At 38.3% G+C, this 17177-nt stretch overlaps 1 protein-coding gene across 3 annotated transcripts in view; it reads right to left on the bottom strand.

Annotated features, from left to right (window-relative positions):
* Positions 1-17177, bottom strand: part of SLC44A1 (solute carrier family 44 member 1) — a 68558-nt gene that overhangs the window by 22714 nt on the left and 28667 nt on the right. For all 3 annotated transcript variants that reach the window (XM_075079754.1, XM_075079752.1, XM_075079751.1), the window contains exons 4-5: positions 15327-15463; positions 3472-3565 (exon numbers count right to left, since the gene is read on the bottom strand). In XM_075079754.1, the coding sequence (XP_074935855.1) occupies positions 3472-3565; positions 15327-15463 (231 nt within the window). The remainder of the gene's footprint in view (positions 1-3471; positions 3566-15326; positions 15464-17177) is intronic.

The raw sequence follows: 17177 nt of genomic DNA, 5'->3' as shown, positions 1-17177 counted from the left end.
GTTCATTTCTGTAATTGTATCCAATGAAAGAAATGTCTTTCACATTGTCAGCTTTTCTTCTAACCTTTAAATTTGTTTCACCCTCCACAATCTTCCTTACTTAAAAGATTTCAGTGGACTGTAGCAGCAATGCACATAGCCTTTTGCAGTTTCCCCATTTCAGCAATGACCTATAAATGAGCAATTTTCTGTACTCAATAACTATTTGTTAAGCCCAAGCATTTCTAAAATTCTGTCATCTTAAACACACAGTGAGTAAACCAGCTGCCTTAGGCACATCCTTTCTATGCATTATTTTTTTGGAAAAAAAAAAAAAAAAAAATCAGATGCTGAAAACCATTAGTGTGTAATTATTCCATACAGAATTTAGGAGAAATTATGATCACGTGCCATACCTAGGTAATTAATAGGTCCTAGCTTTTTGTTTGAAGTGACTGACAATTGTAAATTACATGGTTTTAAACTTACTGTGCTCAGTAAGTAAATGCATTTGGAGATGCTCGTATTGATGGTCTACTTTTAGGTAGTGATGAAGACAGCAGTTAAGTACAGCAAAGTAATTGTGATTTAGTCACAGTTGTTAAAAACCAAACTAAACCCATAATGATGGCTGCCCTATTTAAAAGGCGGCCAATGTATCCTCTCAGGCTCTTACAACACAGCCTATTTTTGAATATGCAGCATACTGCAGCTCATTATATGCAGTCATACTGGGAAATACTGAGATTCGAGAAGTTTATTTAATTGTTAACTGCTCCAACTTTGCAGAAAGCCTAGAGCATTTAGAAGTTGTCAATATCAAAAACAAAGTGCAAATTCTGAGCTGGGAGTATGCAGAAGACTGTCATTCCTGCATCCAAATACAAAAATACCCATTTTGAAAAGGGAAGTTAATGGGATTAAAATACTGTTCCACAATACATCCCAACAGAAGAAAAAAATGGTTTTTGCATACCAGAGTTTATATTACCCATCCAATGTCCGTTAAGCTATAACAATTTCACTACACATTTGAAGTTACCTATTTTTGTGCGCAACAATTAATTTCTAACTTTGTTGTAATTAATAACAAAATAAAAAAAACAAACAAAAAAACCCCAAAAATGTTAGTGGTTCCTACAAGCTTTCTTGAGTATATAGGATTCCTGAGAATCTACCTTTTGAGATCTACTGCTATGTCAGTGGTTCTGACTGAATCAGTGGGTGAGGTAAGGTATGGCTTGTTTAATAAAAAATACAATAATTGATCTATTCTCAGTGACCTGTGCTATTTATAAGGCCTCTTGATTATAACTTGGTATATTACATACCAAAATGGATTTACACGTTTCCGTGAATAACAACACGATACTTAATCATGAACAAGAGCTAGTGAAGTTCAAGCCAACAGATGATGATGTTAAAAATTGTATTTTAAAGCAATATTCAAATGAAAAGATCCATCTGACTGTTCAGGTACCAGATTTGAGAAATGAGCTTCTTTCTCTCACTACTACACCTGGGCATATACAGCAACCTGTGTGTGGGGAGCCTGGCTGGAGTGCCACTGCTACCTGCTCCTTATAACCTCTACAGAGCAGGCCCTTGGTGCAGCTCAGCACAACTGTTTCATAAACACTGCAGAGGAAAGCTGGATTGGTTTTAGTCTAGGGTCCTCCACTTCAAAACTAAACAGCAAACTCATGCGCTACTGAGACTGAGATGTGCTCAGCACAGTTTATGGAAACATGTATCACTGGCTGCATTGCTAGACTGCACTGCTGTTGTCAAAGTTGGACATTTTGCCTTGAAGGCAGAGGATCAGAGTCCATTTGAGGTGGAGTCTCAACTGAAGGCTGTGAAGAAGCCTGGTCATCAAACCAGAAACATTAAGGGACAGTCCTTATAGCATACTCTATCTCCATCCCATGGACATAATGGGAGTCAGATGATGGTTCATACCTCTGACAGATCAAATCTGAAAACTGGAGTGTTAGGTAAGTTCTCCCTGGATGCCTCAGCCTACAGGGTGTTGGGTTTTCATTTGCTTGTTGCCACAGGATTCCACTTCCCCTCCAAACTACACTAATTTACTCAAATAATTTAACTAAGAAAATCTGAAAAACAGAGTGGTTTACAGATACAATATTGTCCTTTCATGCTTTAGGACATTAAGTTCAGACTTTTCAATCTCAGAAAATACTAAAACTTATTAAGCATTTTATTCATATCACATAAAAAACGGGAAACACTCCACCTACACAATAGCTTTTCAAAAATAACTCTTGAGGTAGTTTTTGTGAGGAATTTACATAGTGCCATTAGAGCTCTGACACACTGTTCTATCCTCCTGTTTTCTTATTAAGCTATATTCATGCAGACTGAATGACATGGGAACACACAGTGAAAAAAGTCAATATAATTCTGGCAAAAATAAAGACTGACAAGCCTTTTCAGTATGCAAGCTGGCACTGAAGTTTTCATTTGTTTTTGTATTACAGCTATAACAGCTGGTTACCTGCATGGAATATTAATCTGCTGTGGGGAAAAGTAAAAAAAAAAGTTAATAATCCAGCTGCTACTTACTGTCACTATAATATAAAAAAAATTATTCACTGGAGAGGCTACCAGGCAGACAAGAGAGATTTAAAATCAAAGTTTTTAGAACTAACAAAATTATAACATTTAATAAAATCGTAACAGAAAACCATGCATAGGGCAAGACTGCAGTCACAACCCACTACTGAATATGTTTGAGAAGCTAAACTTTAAAAAAACACAACACAATTCTTCTTAAGTGAGTGGAATTACTGACAGAAGGGTGTGCACAACAGCAAACAGATCACTTTTCTCAGCAATGCTCATCTCCACAGTTCAAACCAGCATAGCTAGCAGAGTTTCTGGAGCTACAAACTTTCCTCTACTTCACAAAAAGCAGTCTAGTAAAACATTTTAAACAATAAAATTCAAATCGATCTGTTTATAAAATACAGCCCTCTTTTTGGTACTCGACCATCCTAATATTGGTCATTTGGGGACTGAAAGAATAAAAAATGAAGCAATTTGCTAAATCTGACTGCCTGACATAAGGTGTAAGAACCAAACACTGCAGAGAGCTGTGTGTCAATATACCCTTTTCCTCCCAAATATCTGAAGTGCTCCATAAATGTCTCTGACCTTCACTGCTGACAAGCAGCTGGCTATAGAGTGAAAGGCAGTAAAACAGCTGATACTCAGCACTGTCAGTTACATGAGACAGAAGAGAACTTGAAGTTACCAGCTCAATACTCTCAGGAACACATATGTGGACAGTTTGGGTTTTTCTTTAAGAGCTGCTTTCAAAATGTCTTTTAAAAATATGTGGGAACAATACACTAAAATATCCACCTGTAAGAGAGAATAAATTTGTGCGGAATATTTTCTGAAGAACTGTCATGAACAAAACAAATCTCTGCTCCCTCCACCCCCAATCAGACAAGATGTTAATATTACCTCTCTGGAACAGGATATTTAGGACATAACTTGGTGGCCCTTGGGTCTGTAGTGTACTCTGATGGCTGTAGTTCATAGCTACATAGAGCAGATCCTGTTGAGAGGAAAAAAATAGATTTATGGGGGAAAAAATAAAAAATCCAATATTCCTATTCTTTACAAATGGTATTAAAACTGATAGAGGTCCTCATTCTGCAGCTCCTTATGTTACTACTGCAAAGTTATGCTAGAGTTCCTCCTGTAATGGAACAGTGAATCAAGCCCAACAACAGGCTTCAATGTAACAAAATGACACTCTTCATCTAGGCTTTGGGTCTTCCAACATCTCTGTAATTGACGCAAAAAGGCTAATTCACAATGCAGTGTAAAAGAGAAGGACAGAAAGCAGAAAGCACTTTGAAGTCACCCCTCTCCTGCTGTCCACCATACTTTTAATCATTTTTAGTGCATGAATATTGCATAAGACAATGTTCATTATAGGAAAAAAAAATTTAAGTTTTTTTTTTTTCTGTGGTTTTTTTTTTTTTAGTATTTGCTAAACACTAAAAAGTCTATAGGCTTCAGGGAGAGGAACAAAGGAACCAAACAGTGAGGCTGGAAAGTTGTCTCAAAAATAGCACCGCATTAGATGTCCAAAGCTTTTAATGAAGCTGAACTCTCCCTGTAAACAAATTAGTACAGCACAATAAAGATCAAGTTGCCTACAACCAAATTCAGCCATAACTTAGTATGTGACACTTGCCTAATGCAAGTACATTACTCAGACAGATCTCTTCCCATTTGTCTGCAATCAAGATACTGAACATCTGAGCCAACACTTCTAGAATGCAGCAACTGCCAAACTAGATTGGAGCAGCAGTGTCTCAGGAAATGGAGGAAGAGGTAAGAAAGCCTCCAATGGTATAAGCTGCCTATCCAAAGAGGCGTTTCTTCCCAAGCTTGTTTGCTAACAGATTGCTTACTCCCCCGTGCAAGGGCTCAGGATAGATAAGCCTTTAGTGTTCTTTTTTCCTACATAATAACCTAAGGACATCTTGCACATCTCTCTAATTATTCAATTCTTCCCATTATGAAAGCCTCCTCTCCAGAAATAATTTGTAGCCGAGTTCTACAAATTGGATCTGGATAATACATACACACTTTCACCCAAATTAAACCAAGACTTTTGACAAACAGCCTTATCTTGCCCTGTGTGACACCAAACAGAAATATTATTTGTAGAAATTGTATAATATTATTTGCAGAGATCTTGTTTACCATTGTCACATTGCTACATCTATGAAGGGACACCTTCTATTTACAGACTGAAAGAGAAGACAGAGAGCAGCTGAGCAGGCTATCCCATGCACTCTCTGTAACACTACTTAAATACCACTTCTACAAATTAGCTTTTGGGGGCAGGTCCAAAACACCAAATACACCACTGAATAAAGTTAGATTTCCTGCAAAGAGAAGGTATCAGGTAAAACATCTGAATTCCATCTTCAAATATACTGTCTATATGAATCCTTATGCCTCTACTTGCTTATGTGGAAAACATGGCATCAGATAAACAGACATCAGACAAAACTACCTTTTTAAACTCATAGTTGTAAACGTAGTATCTAAAAGTAATTCCTATTCCTTTAGGACAAAAGGCTCTATACTGCTGCAAAAATTTTTAATCTATTCTTGTAGATATGAAAACTTCAGATCAAGTGTGGTTACAGACAACTCCCAAATTTCACGGAGGAGCAGCAGTGGAGTAAGTCACATGTTTATCTTAAAAACAGAAGGAAAAAGAAGATTGCAGACATTTACATTTATTTTATTTTGCTCTAAATACAGGTCAAAAGCTAAGTCACAAAGATGACTGGAATCAAAAGTCCTGCAGGAAGAAGTGGAGGGGCTGTGTATGGACGACTGTATACAGATTCATGATACAAAATGTTTGGTACCAGCTTGGCAATATCGCCATTCAACACTACCAGTACTGAACTACAGTTTAAGTATCTTATACAGAGGGCCCCACACCTAAATAAGTCTAAGGGACATGGTTGACCCGTGGATGCCCATGCTTCCTTGTGACTTCAGCATTTCAGGCAGAAGGGAAAAAGAGCAGGATTTGCCACGGCCAGGGAGGGACGATCTAGGTTCTTTGCACAATTGTGTATCTGAAGTCCTTCTTTCTGTATCATAAATGTAAGCCAAGCAAAACCAAATGCCATTCAAGTATGACCTGTAGACCAGGGTAACCCAACAAACCCCTGTGGAGGAAACTGGAGGCACCTTGCAAGGTCCTTCTGGAACCTAGCAGCACACTTCCTCCTGTCATGCAATGGAGCAGTGGATGACTGGCTGCCACTTTAACCTCTTGCGTCTCCTTTGGATCCCTTCCCTTCAGCTGTCCACCTCACATAGCATGCTTCTTTAAACTCACAGCCAAGCAGAAAAATATTTTCATGGAACTTGTCAGACAAGGGACATGGCAGCAGATAAACAGACATCAGACAAAACTACCTTTCTTAAATCATAGTTGTAAAGGTAGTATCTAAAAGTAATTCCTATTCCTTTAGGACAAAAGGCTCTATACTGCTGCAAAATTTTTTAATCTATTTTTATAGATCTAAACTGCATCTAAACAAACTACCAGTCCAATAGCTGAAACAATGCCCACAAGATTTGTCCTCTTGTCCTATAAAATTAGGCAGAATAAATTTTTACTATTCCCATAAATATTTATTTCTTTATATTTTGAAAATCTTCTGAATTCTCTAATACATACCATGTTGGAGAGATCTACAACCCAAGTGTGCGCTTGAGTAATATATCACTTTACATCAATCTTAAAGTGATTTCTGAGTCCCTGTGCATCAATAAATAAAAGTTTGAATTTCGTAAGGTGGGAGTGGGAGGAATGGACTGCTTTGCCAAACCTTCCACCCCCATACTAGTAAAGACTCTTAGCACAGCCAGTCTTATTATTGCTGTTTGAGTTTGCAAGGCCTGCAAAAGCTTAGAAGAACTCAAATCACCTACCTTGCTGAGATAATTAGTTTACCAAAGACATTACTATTACTCTGAATTTATTATCACTCATGTATCAAAAACATTATGGGTAGAATTGAGAGAACAAACTAAAAAAAATCATTAAAGTAATATATTATTTGCTTCCTACAGCAGTGCACATATTTGTACTGGAGAAACCATTAGGTGAACAACATCAAACTGTCCTACAGGGATTGGATTTGAGATCCCAACGTGTTGTAACCTTAAAGAAAAATACTTCTAAACTATGAAGAGCAACAGTTGCCAGGCTATTGGTAAGCACACAGAGCTTACTGGTCCCACAGGCTGTAGTTGGTGCTTTCATCTATGAAGTGGTATTCTGGAGACACAACACGGCTTTTGTTCCATGGTTTCTTTTCCATGAATAGAGTTGCTCCAGCCATTAGAATATTTGGGGGCCACAACTGGAGCAAAATATAGTGAAAGACAAACCTTCCTTTCAACCTTAACCTAGCCTTAGGAGTGAAAGGCACCACTTTCTTTTTTGTTTTTTTTGTGCTTGGATTAGTAAGGAGCTGAACAGCTATTATCGTTCTTAAAAACAACTACAATTAGCACAAATTATGTAAAGATGCTGTAGAAAGCCAGGACAAAGATGGGGGACCAAACTCTTCTGTCAAAGATTCTTTCCACCTGAGAAAGTAAATTATTACAGGTCTTGTGCACTTAGAGGACACCACACACAGAATGACAAGACAGCAGTACAGTATATGGGAAGCTCCATACTAGCCTGAAGTAGTCAGATAAAACTACTTTTAGAGACCAGAGCTCCAGTACAGCTTTCCTTTCTGTATTTGCTGTGTTGCAAACAAACACACAAAACCTCTGCCACATCAGCGTCACTATCAATATAAAAATTTACAGCTTGAGAAATGGTTAAGACTTCCTAAATCATCTGCTAAGAGGACGAGCCCACAGAGGAAACCACTGACATTAATACTGACCAAATGATAGTGGTAGAAAGCACACCAGGGGCTCTGGATCCCGTTCTGAGCTGCTCAGCAGCACCTACCCATCTCTCAGTGTTAGCAGGAACTAAAACAAGGGCTTCCAGATCCAAAAACATGGACACACACTCAAAGTCTAAGACTGAAACAGAAACATACAGGACTATATAGAGATACCTGGGATAGATTCAGCACCAGGATTGGAACACCAGGTGTGCCTTCTGTTTAAGCTATGCACAACTCCAAGCAGCTCCACATACCCCTTTTCACAGGCACGTGGCAAAGCACAGCCTGAGAGACTAGGAACCACAGCTTTGGTAAGGTAATTTATATGATCTTCCATGTATGGTTTCACTGTTCTGAATCTCACTGACGGTACGCACGTATTGTGCATGTATGTGACTTAACTGACTTCTGAAAGACCATATAATGAAGCAGAGATTATAGTTAAAAAACTGAACATCTTATTCCATTTTAAGCATTCTCTCTCCTTCTTAAGCAACAAGCCAGTAGTCCATCAGTAACATAAGCCCTCTAACACAGGAATCTAACTCAAGGTTTGATTACTCTGTAATCACAGATACAGAAAGGTGCAGAAATGTTAGCAGGAGCAAGGCTGTTTAAATCACAACTATTGGCCTCTGTACTTTCAGCCCAGTACTAATTCTTCTTGGGTTCTGGGTGTTTTATGAGAAACTGCTAAAACATAGCTAGTGTGAATCCATGACTCAGCTGATTATGCTTGACCAACCCACACAATAAAAGCTAAGAGGTATTGACAACTGGATATTGACAGAGGTGGAATTCACTGGTATTCAGGAAGGACAAGGCTCCCAGACCCTCACAAGGATGAAATTCTTAATGCTTCTCTACTTTCCTCACTCCAGAGCTTGACTCACACCTACCTGTTGAACTCTATCAACTCTGAACTGTTAATCTGAACCACATTACGAGTCTGAACCTTCAGGCAATGAGACAGCCCGGTGCACTATAATAATCATAACTGCATATTCTCTTCCCATATTAAGGACCAGCATCATGGCATAGAAAAGTGGAAGCTTAAGACACTGGCCTGTGTACCAGTAGGGAATTCTGCTGCAAATTCCACAGCCAAAAAAACACAGAAGAGGTAGGATGCCAAGCACTACTTCCACAGAAGGTGGTAAGTTACTATCTGTTGCCGAGTTCTGCCTGTAACAGAGAGCAATGTTGCATGACCTCAGAAAAAGCATGCCTATGGGGAGGAGTAGTAACAAGCCCCTCTCTTCACGAACTACTGCCAAGGGGAAGAAGGTTCACGCCATCATAAAGGAAATACACCAATGCTGACCAGACTTTCTTCATTCATTGTCTGCTAGGTATGCAACTGTAATTATATCCTGTCTACAACTACAGGAAGTAATTCTACTCAGAACACAAGCACTACAGATACATGAAGTTTAGGCTTTTACAAATTTCCTATTTGCCTATCCATTTTTTGAACAACAAAAACATTCCAGAAGCAGACAAGTTCACATTTGATGCTCCATTTAGGAATGAAGTAGCATTTAGCTGTGCACAGATTAGCATCAGAGCTGGAAATGAGTGAGAAAACCAGAACTCCCACTTCTTAGCCATTGATTTGAATACAGCCTGAAGTAGGAGTTAATGTGGAAGCACCAGAGGACTGCAGAGACATACCTAAACATTGAAGCTACGCCTTTTGCAAATGGTGTGGGAATAGAAGCAGAAGGCCAAACAACGGTAGAGCTGAATTTTAACACCTAAACCTAATTTCTGGGCCCTACTGGAGCCTAGAAAAATAGTAATGCCTTGAGAAGAGCAAGACAGCATAGGACAGACCACTTTGCAGTCAGGTCTTCTCAGATTAATGTGACTGATTTGTTCTCAGTGAGGAAAGCAAGTTTCATTCTCTAGATCTATCCACTGGTGCCTTCAAGATGAGTGTGTGTTTTAAAGGATGAGAAGTAAGGGCTGTATACATTTAAATTTCTAGTTGTTGCATAGAGACATACCATCACTTCTTTAAAACAATGAGCAGAGGGCAGCTTGCCTTTATAAATAAATGTGGAATTGAAGTGAAAGTAAGTATTCTCCAGTGCCTGCAAGAATGTTCCAAGAAAAAAATCTAATACAAAACCCCTCTATGTAGATCTTTAAATGTCTCCAGAATTGAAGACCACAAAGAGAACTACTGAGATAGCTAAGCACAGTTGCTGTGACAACTAACTGTATGTAAAAAAAACCAAAACAAACAAACAAACAAAAATTTTAAAAAATCCTAGAGTCAGAATTCATATACACATATTTAGAATTGTAACTGAAAAGCCCAGGCTATCCCCTTTTCTATTCCCTATTCCTATGAACAGTGCAGCAAGTTGAAAACAAATATTAATTTACCCGTTCTTCCCCTCATATTTCTTCCAGTACTAAACGAAAACAGCTATTCTGAAACCAAATTAAAAATCCATTTAGTCCAGTAGCAGATGTTTTCCCTACTGTATCTTTAGCTCTCCACCACTTACAGCTCAAGAATATCCTTGAGTACTGACCTCCCATTAAATAGCCAAACGCTATTATTCTAACAGTATATCTGTTGCTATCTGAAATATCCTCATGGCAATAAGTTTTGTAAATTAACCATAACCTGTGTGGAAAAAAATCTGGCTTTTTGATAACCAGTAATTTCACTTTTGACCTCTAGTTTCATATTACTCAGGTTACAAGATTAAAGAATAATACTTTTTTAACCTTCTCTAAGCTATCGCTGCTTTTAATGACCTTATTCTTCCTGATAGTTTTCTTTTTCAGGCAGAAGAATTATTGGTCATTTCTTGTGATCTTCCTTGTTTGGCTGGACACATACTGAGAAATACACATATATGCGTAAGTTTTAAAAAAAGTTAAGAAAACACTTTGTCAAGGAAGGACCAGAAAACAGCCTTTATGATGCCAACAGAGCATGAGTTTACACAAAATACAGTCCTTATTTTTTTCCCCCTTCACAATTAATAAACGTTACACTTTACGACAATGCTGTGCCTCCACCTAATCCTCCTGCTATTCTCAGTAGCTTCACAATCTCACAATCTCCTTCCCAAGTAGCAATAACCATTTTAAAGTAAAATGCTAAATGTATAACAGTGGTTGTTCCCCACTGCTTTGTTCTGTAGGTATTCCTTTGCAATTGCCATTTTATTCCACTGCAATTGATATCAGATTTTTTCATGTAATTCTAAATAATTCACTAGCCGCAGCAAGATTTATTACCTCACTGTTCCTCCCCCTTTCCAAATGGTTTATTAATGTAATCAATAACACAACACAATATTACTGGAGGACTCTACGTGCGGCCACTTTCTGTTGTGAAAACTATTTCATTCTGACTAGAGGATCCATTTCCAGCACAAGACAACCTTGAAAGGCAGTTCTAGTAACAAGGTGGAACGGAAGTCTGGTAGCAGTGGAAGACTCTGTATCTCAAAATCAGCCATAGTGTACTTTTATTCCAGCCAGCCAAAAAATGACATTCAAAATTAACATACCCAGGTTCCCAAAGACCTAGTGGTACAGAACCTCTTTAACCATAAGATGCCTACAACTAATATGGTACAACAGGCTTCAGGAAAATCACAACCAAAGTATTAAGTTTTAACCAACACACTTCCACTAAAAACAGTGTATGCAAGGGAATGGCAGCAGAATTAAAATGTCAAAAGCTGGCCACAGCTGATGTAACTGCTATTTCTAAGGCAGGTACCAATGGTAACTGCAAAGACATACTTTGATTAGTACTCATGAAGATGTCATCACCTTCAGACAAATGAAAACTCCTTTTAGTTTTCCCTGTGGTTCCTTCCCATAGCTCAGAGAGATGACCTGCTCTGACTCAGCCAGACGGATTTCCTTTATTGATTTCTTTCAGGTCACTCTCTGTTGCAGGCTTAATGTAGCTTTACCTCTGGCTCTAAGTCCACCCGGACCTCAACTAGCCTGGCCTAGCTACAGATTTCTGACAAGATGCCTGGTAACACACTGTAAAATAGAAATTTCATTTCATGTTCCTAATCCGCATCCAGTAATTTACACAACAGATTGGAATATTAATTCCCACAATGACCAGTCAGTATGGTTATCACTGAATTAAACATGACAGAAATCATGGCCACCTGTTTAGTGTTTCTTTTTCATAATGACATTTCATTATCCATTTGGCACAGTCATATATGAATTATATCTTCAAGGATATTTCAAAATGCTTTGGCAAGTCCTTGAAAAAAGCACTGCAATGTTTCATGGACATTAAGATTTGAAGCATCAGTCAGCTTCCTGGGAAAAACAGCTTTCAGTCATTACTCAAAAGACATCATTCTTTAAGTACCGAGACCAATAAGAGCATTGAATCACAAGTACTCCCTGCCTCAGGTGTTCTGCCTGGTGAGAAAATCCTGGGGAGAACAGCAGCAGTCAGTTCACAATATACAACATTCTCAGTTGTGTCCAAACCACACCTCTACAAACTCAAGTATCTGCATGGCTGTGAGACAACAGCATTAGAATCTGCTCTCAGCCAACACTGGATCTTCCTGCACCACCTCCAGGAGTTGCCCCAGAGCATTCTTGTACTTTACAGCTTGCACCTTGGCACAAGCTGAAGATCTGAGCAGGCAACTTCCCAGCTTTCTCCTTCCCTTTTTCCTCCTCTTGTAAAATGTCCCAACCGGTTTCACTGTTCTGGGTGTCAATTATTCTGAACACTTTCTTGTTTTCCTAAAATCAGACAGGCTTTGTGAAGGATGGGTTTCTCCTCTGCTCAGATGACACGGTACCACAAATGCAGGACCCGACTGTGGGAGAGCAAGTGGGAAAGGGGTGGCAGTCAAGTTACTGTCCTGAAATGGTGCACCATTATTGACCAAATCACTTCCTTTTCCCAAATTACAACAGAATAACAAGTGCATCATTACTAATTCAGGAAGCCGAAAGGCTGCTTTGCCATGAAATGATCTTCATGCCTCAAGCAAGCATTTTCCCTGCCCTAAATGCTCATTTATAATCTTGCTTACACAAAAATACCAGCCGTACTGCACAGAAAGAAAGAGCTCTATCATAATTGCTCTGAACCTTAGGGGCTGGCAATTCTGTCACATGCCTGTCCCACTTTGGGAAAGATACCATAAATGCTAAGCTAGCTGGCAGATCGTACCTGGTATTGATAAAATCATTAATCAATATAAGCATGTTGTAGTATATTTTGTGTAGTTAAATCTTTTGATAAAGATGTTTAGAGTAAAAAACTTACCGTACCACATCTTGACAGGCTGAGGCCCAACAGGATTTCTTTGGGATGGAAGGGTTCTTAAACAGTGAAAGAATGAAAGAATTCCAAGGTGCATGGGCAAGTGAGGTGATTTCAGGGATGGCATGTGAGCCAGGTGAAAATGGCTAACTTCAAATGCACATGCAACAATCTACACAGAGCCTATCTCCAGCACAATTGCTATCTTCAGGTTGCAGGAAGGGTTAAAGCTTTTACAAAGGCTCAGCAGAGCAAAATAGAGAGCTGACTGAATTCTCTGCTGATATATTTAAAACATTAAGGTGTTTATTTTTTGTTGAGTGTTAGAAGTTGCAAACCTGGGAAAATACAGCATTGATTATCACAAGAAACCAAACAAACGTCTTGCCCTTCTTCTTCAGAATTTAGAGCTGAACTCTAAATTCTAACTAGATATCACAAACAGAAATTGCCATTAAGCTCTGTGCAGCCATGTTCAAAGTCCTCGGATTTCCTTATTATCCTTTTTACAGTGCAGTCTATGGTCACTTGAAACAGACTGCCAAACATAATCCTAGTATTAATTTAAACCCACTATCATAGTTATAAAGTAGCTCTCAGAAAAATTATTCTGCTTACTGAGTACTATAGTTTGGTATTAGTTCACTGTTCTTGCTCTATTGCAAGACTAAATCATGTTTGAACTTTCACTATACATGTGCAACATTTAAGCTGATCAATACTTAAGCTCTTCATTTGCTGCAAACCATCACTTTGTGGAACCTGCACAGGCTGGTGAACATTTAAGCAGAATCATATCCCTGAGAATGACAATATTTCTCTGAACTGTGTGATTCCAGTCTTGCACAGAGTTCATCTACAAAAGGAAAGCTCGGTTTAATTTAGTACCTGGTTTTGATAAACCCAGTATCATATAATGAAAATTAGGAATTGAACTTATTAATGATTCTGTTCTGCTTTAATACCAGGTTTCATACTTTTGACCAAGCTTCTGTAAACTGAAACAATTGGCTGTGATATTAATTGGAAAAAAAAATTGTTTCTCTTTAGGTTCTAAAATATAAAACATTAAGGGAGGTACGGTTAAAATGGAGAACCATGAGGACAAGGCATAGCATGTTTTGGGAAGGGTGAGTTTTGGTGTACTTTAAATGTTGGTTATACTGAACATATTTCAGGCACAGTCAATAAGAGACTTTACTTATAAACATAGAAACAATGTTTGTGGTAAAACAGCACGGCTGCATTTCATTATTTCAAGATGTACTTAAGAAACTCCACTATTAATGACCTTGACTTCACACCAACGAATAACTGGCCTGGCATTAGTTAAGAAAAAGACAGCATGCTCAAACCAGGGGTAAAGAGTAAAAGCGTAGATAATGGCTAGTTTCACTGTGGGCTTGTATTTGACAACAGTGCACAGACACATGAGAAGCTCCCGTTCTCAGACCATCAGCTGCACTGTGCTGGCACAGCTGTTTGTGGAGCTCCACACATGCTGTAATGCCACCTGGTAGTTCAGCTCCCTGATTCAGGCTGGCAGACACCCAGGCATGCGGCCACAACGCAGTGGGAGACCCAAGGACACTAACAGTGTCCCAGGGCCCCTTCAACTCACTCTGCTTTCAAACAAGAAGTACTTACACAACCTGTATGAGAACAGAAATCAACACTTCATTTCCTTCTATGAAACGTATTCAGTTTCACTGCTTTGAACTTGGTCACCCAGACTGACTCATCATAGCCAAGTATCTCGCAAAGGAATCTTATCACAGCATTTTAAAAGATTAAGTAGGAAAGTTTAGGACAAAACGTTCCCACTTGAATAGCTAAAATCCCCTGCATTTTCCTCACATTAAGTTTTTGTCTTCACTTTTTTCCTGAAGGTCCAAAAATTGGTTACCTCTCATACATTTTATTCCATACAGTGTTAAAATATGAATTGAGCTAGTAATATCAGTATTATAACTACAGAGGAAAAGTACTGCTCTTAGGGGAGATGGGATACGGTATTTAATTTGTTAATATAATTAGTTTCCTTTCAATTTCTTTAAAAAAAGTGTAAGAAAACAAAAAAACAAAACAAAACAAAACCAAACAAACAAAACAAAAAAAACCTGCCAGAAACTACACTGTAGTTCTGAATGAAAGCAGGAATATTTTTACATCCACAGCCATATTCTGTGCAGCAAGAGCTGTTCAATAGCAGCATTGCTCTCACTAACTTCATATACATGAGAACATCTCAACAGCATTACTGTTGAGCAGCAACGTCAGAACATTTCCCTAGGAGTTAAGCACGCATCCTACAGTCAGACATTCCCTCAGTTTCTTGTTATGCTTTGTATTCCTGTTTTAACAATGACCTTTCAAAACGTGACAGAAGCACAACACTGTAAGATTTAGTAAAATTTTAGCTTAACAAAAATATCACATTATTTCTATTGATATTTCTTAATACGCATTTAATTTTTAGTTCAGGTAATGCACAGGTTTTTTTGTTTCATCCTATGAAAATATCTGGTACATGAATAAAAACAGACATGCATTTTGCATACCATTAGTTTCTGCAAATTTCTGAATATCAGCCAGAGTTTTTAGTTCCTTCCTTGGGCAAGCTGATACACACAAAGCAAGAGATTTGATCCTCTGATGTACTAGATCAATGTTGCATGGATCCAAGAAGAACACATACCTAGGGAAGAAAAAAAGGCAAATTACTTCTTTTTTAAGTAACAGTTACACTGAACAAAATAAATTTTGTTTCAGTCTAAAGGATTCAGCCAAGGCTAACCTTCAGTCTACCCAGAAACACAGGAAATTCGATATTATCATAATTATGTGGGTCAAAAGAATTCATGTACTCAGCATATGCACCACAAATACATGGATACTTATATACTTCTGGATCACACAGAAAGGATGTTTAACTCTACCAGATTCAAGTCCATTCAAATGGATCAATGTTCATAAAAACAGCAACACTTCTTCTGTGCCTCTTCACAGATATAATTCTAAACATTCATAAAGCTTCACTCCAACCTTAGACATGACTTCAAGAATTCCAACTTTTTCCAAAAAGACCCAACAAACTTCATAAGGTTATGCTTATGCTGCAAAAAGGATAAAGTCCGTGGCGGGACGATTCCATTTTAATGACTACAAATAATACCAGTAATTAAGAACAGCTTTTTAGTTTAGACTGATTTTTCACACCACTGATCCATATAACTGAGCGGATTAGCATTTATTTTGAAATAAAAATTGTTCAGATATTTCAAGTAGAACTATCTAATGTTTAAGTGCAATATTTTAAAGAGATTCTATTTGCTAAATTTCCATGCTGAGTTGCTGCCATTTAAAAACCCAATGTGTGTAGTACATATTATAGCTTCCTAGCTCACATCTTCTCCTGGCTATACATATTTCGTCACAAATGATAACCCTACAGTATTGTCCACTCGCGGTATAATCCAGATGCTGAATGTTCTTCTATTCTGGAGTTGAACAAGTCTTTCAAATTCCTACAATTCTGGTGATATACTATGCGTGGAAATATTCTCGTCTTATTATCTATCATCATCATAGGAAAACACCACCAAACCACCATATAAAATGCCATTTCTATTTCCTCATGATCAGAATTAATTCTGAAATCAGTAAAAATCCCTTCTGCTCCTAGAAAGCACTTAGGTCCTGCCTGAACACTTTCAGTCTATATACCAATTGCTGCCTAGCTTTCCCCAACAGAAAGACTGTTCTGTTATCCAGTCTCAGTATACAAGACACATCAGTACAGTCTTACTTCCTGAAAGACCATCAAAACCCATGTCATCTGTATCAGCTGTAACGTGGTAATAGATTACTCACATTTTTAAAACATCCTCTTTCCTTGCCCACACCTCCATGAAAATTATCCAGTGCTATTTCTGGTTTTTTACTTAATACATACCACGCATCTCAGGACTCCATAGATAGGTCATGAAAGTCTAAGAAGCAAGTGCAAACATGAAAACTTCCACCCTGCAGACAAAGCCAAAGTAACTGCAGGTGAGCAATAAGCCACTAATTCGGCAGTTGTTCTTTATTTCGAAGAAAATTCTCTTGTAGTGATACCAAGACATACAATACTTGTGTTAACCGGACACTCCTGTTACAGCTTCCTCTTCATGACAGCAAGTTCCTGCAGTTGCTCTTCCATACCGTAAGGGCACATGGGAGGAGAATGTCTGCCCCTTTGAGGGTACCTGGTCAAAGGAGCTACAATCAAGAAACTACACAATCAAACCCGACTGACCTGTAGTAAGGAAGGTTCTGACAGGTACAAACCTGGTTATTTACACCAATTGGTAAGGATAGATGGAGTGTGAGAATTATTCTCTTTCAGTAAGATTAGCTGGCTAAGCACC

This window comes from Phalacrocorax aristotelis, chromosome Z (assembly GCF_949628215.1).
Source record: "Phalacrocorax aristotelis chromosome Z, bGulAri2.1, whole genome shotgun sequence".
In the NCBI taxonomy this organism is placed as follows: domain Eukaryota; kingdom Metazoa; phylum Chordata; class Aves; order Suliformes; family Phalacrocoracidae; genus Phalacrocorax; species Phalacrocorax aristotelis.
The sequence above is the reverse complement of the archived record's forward strand: the minus strand, read 5'-3'. Positions and strand labels throughout refer to the sequence as shown.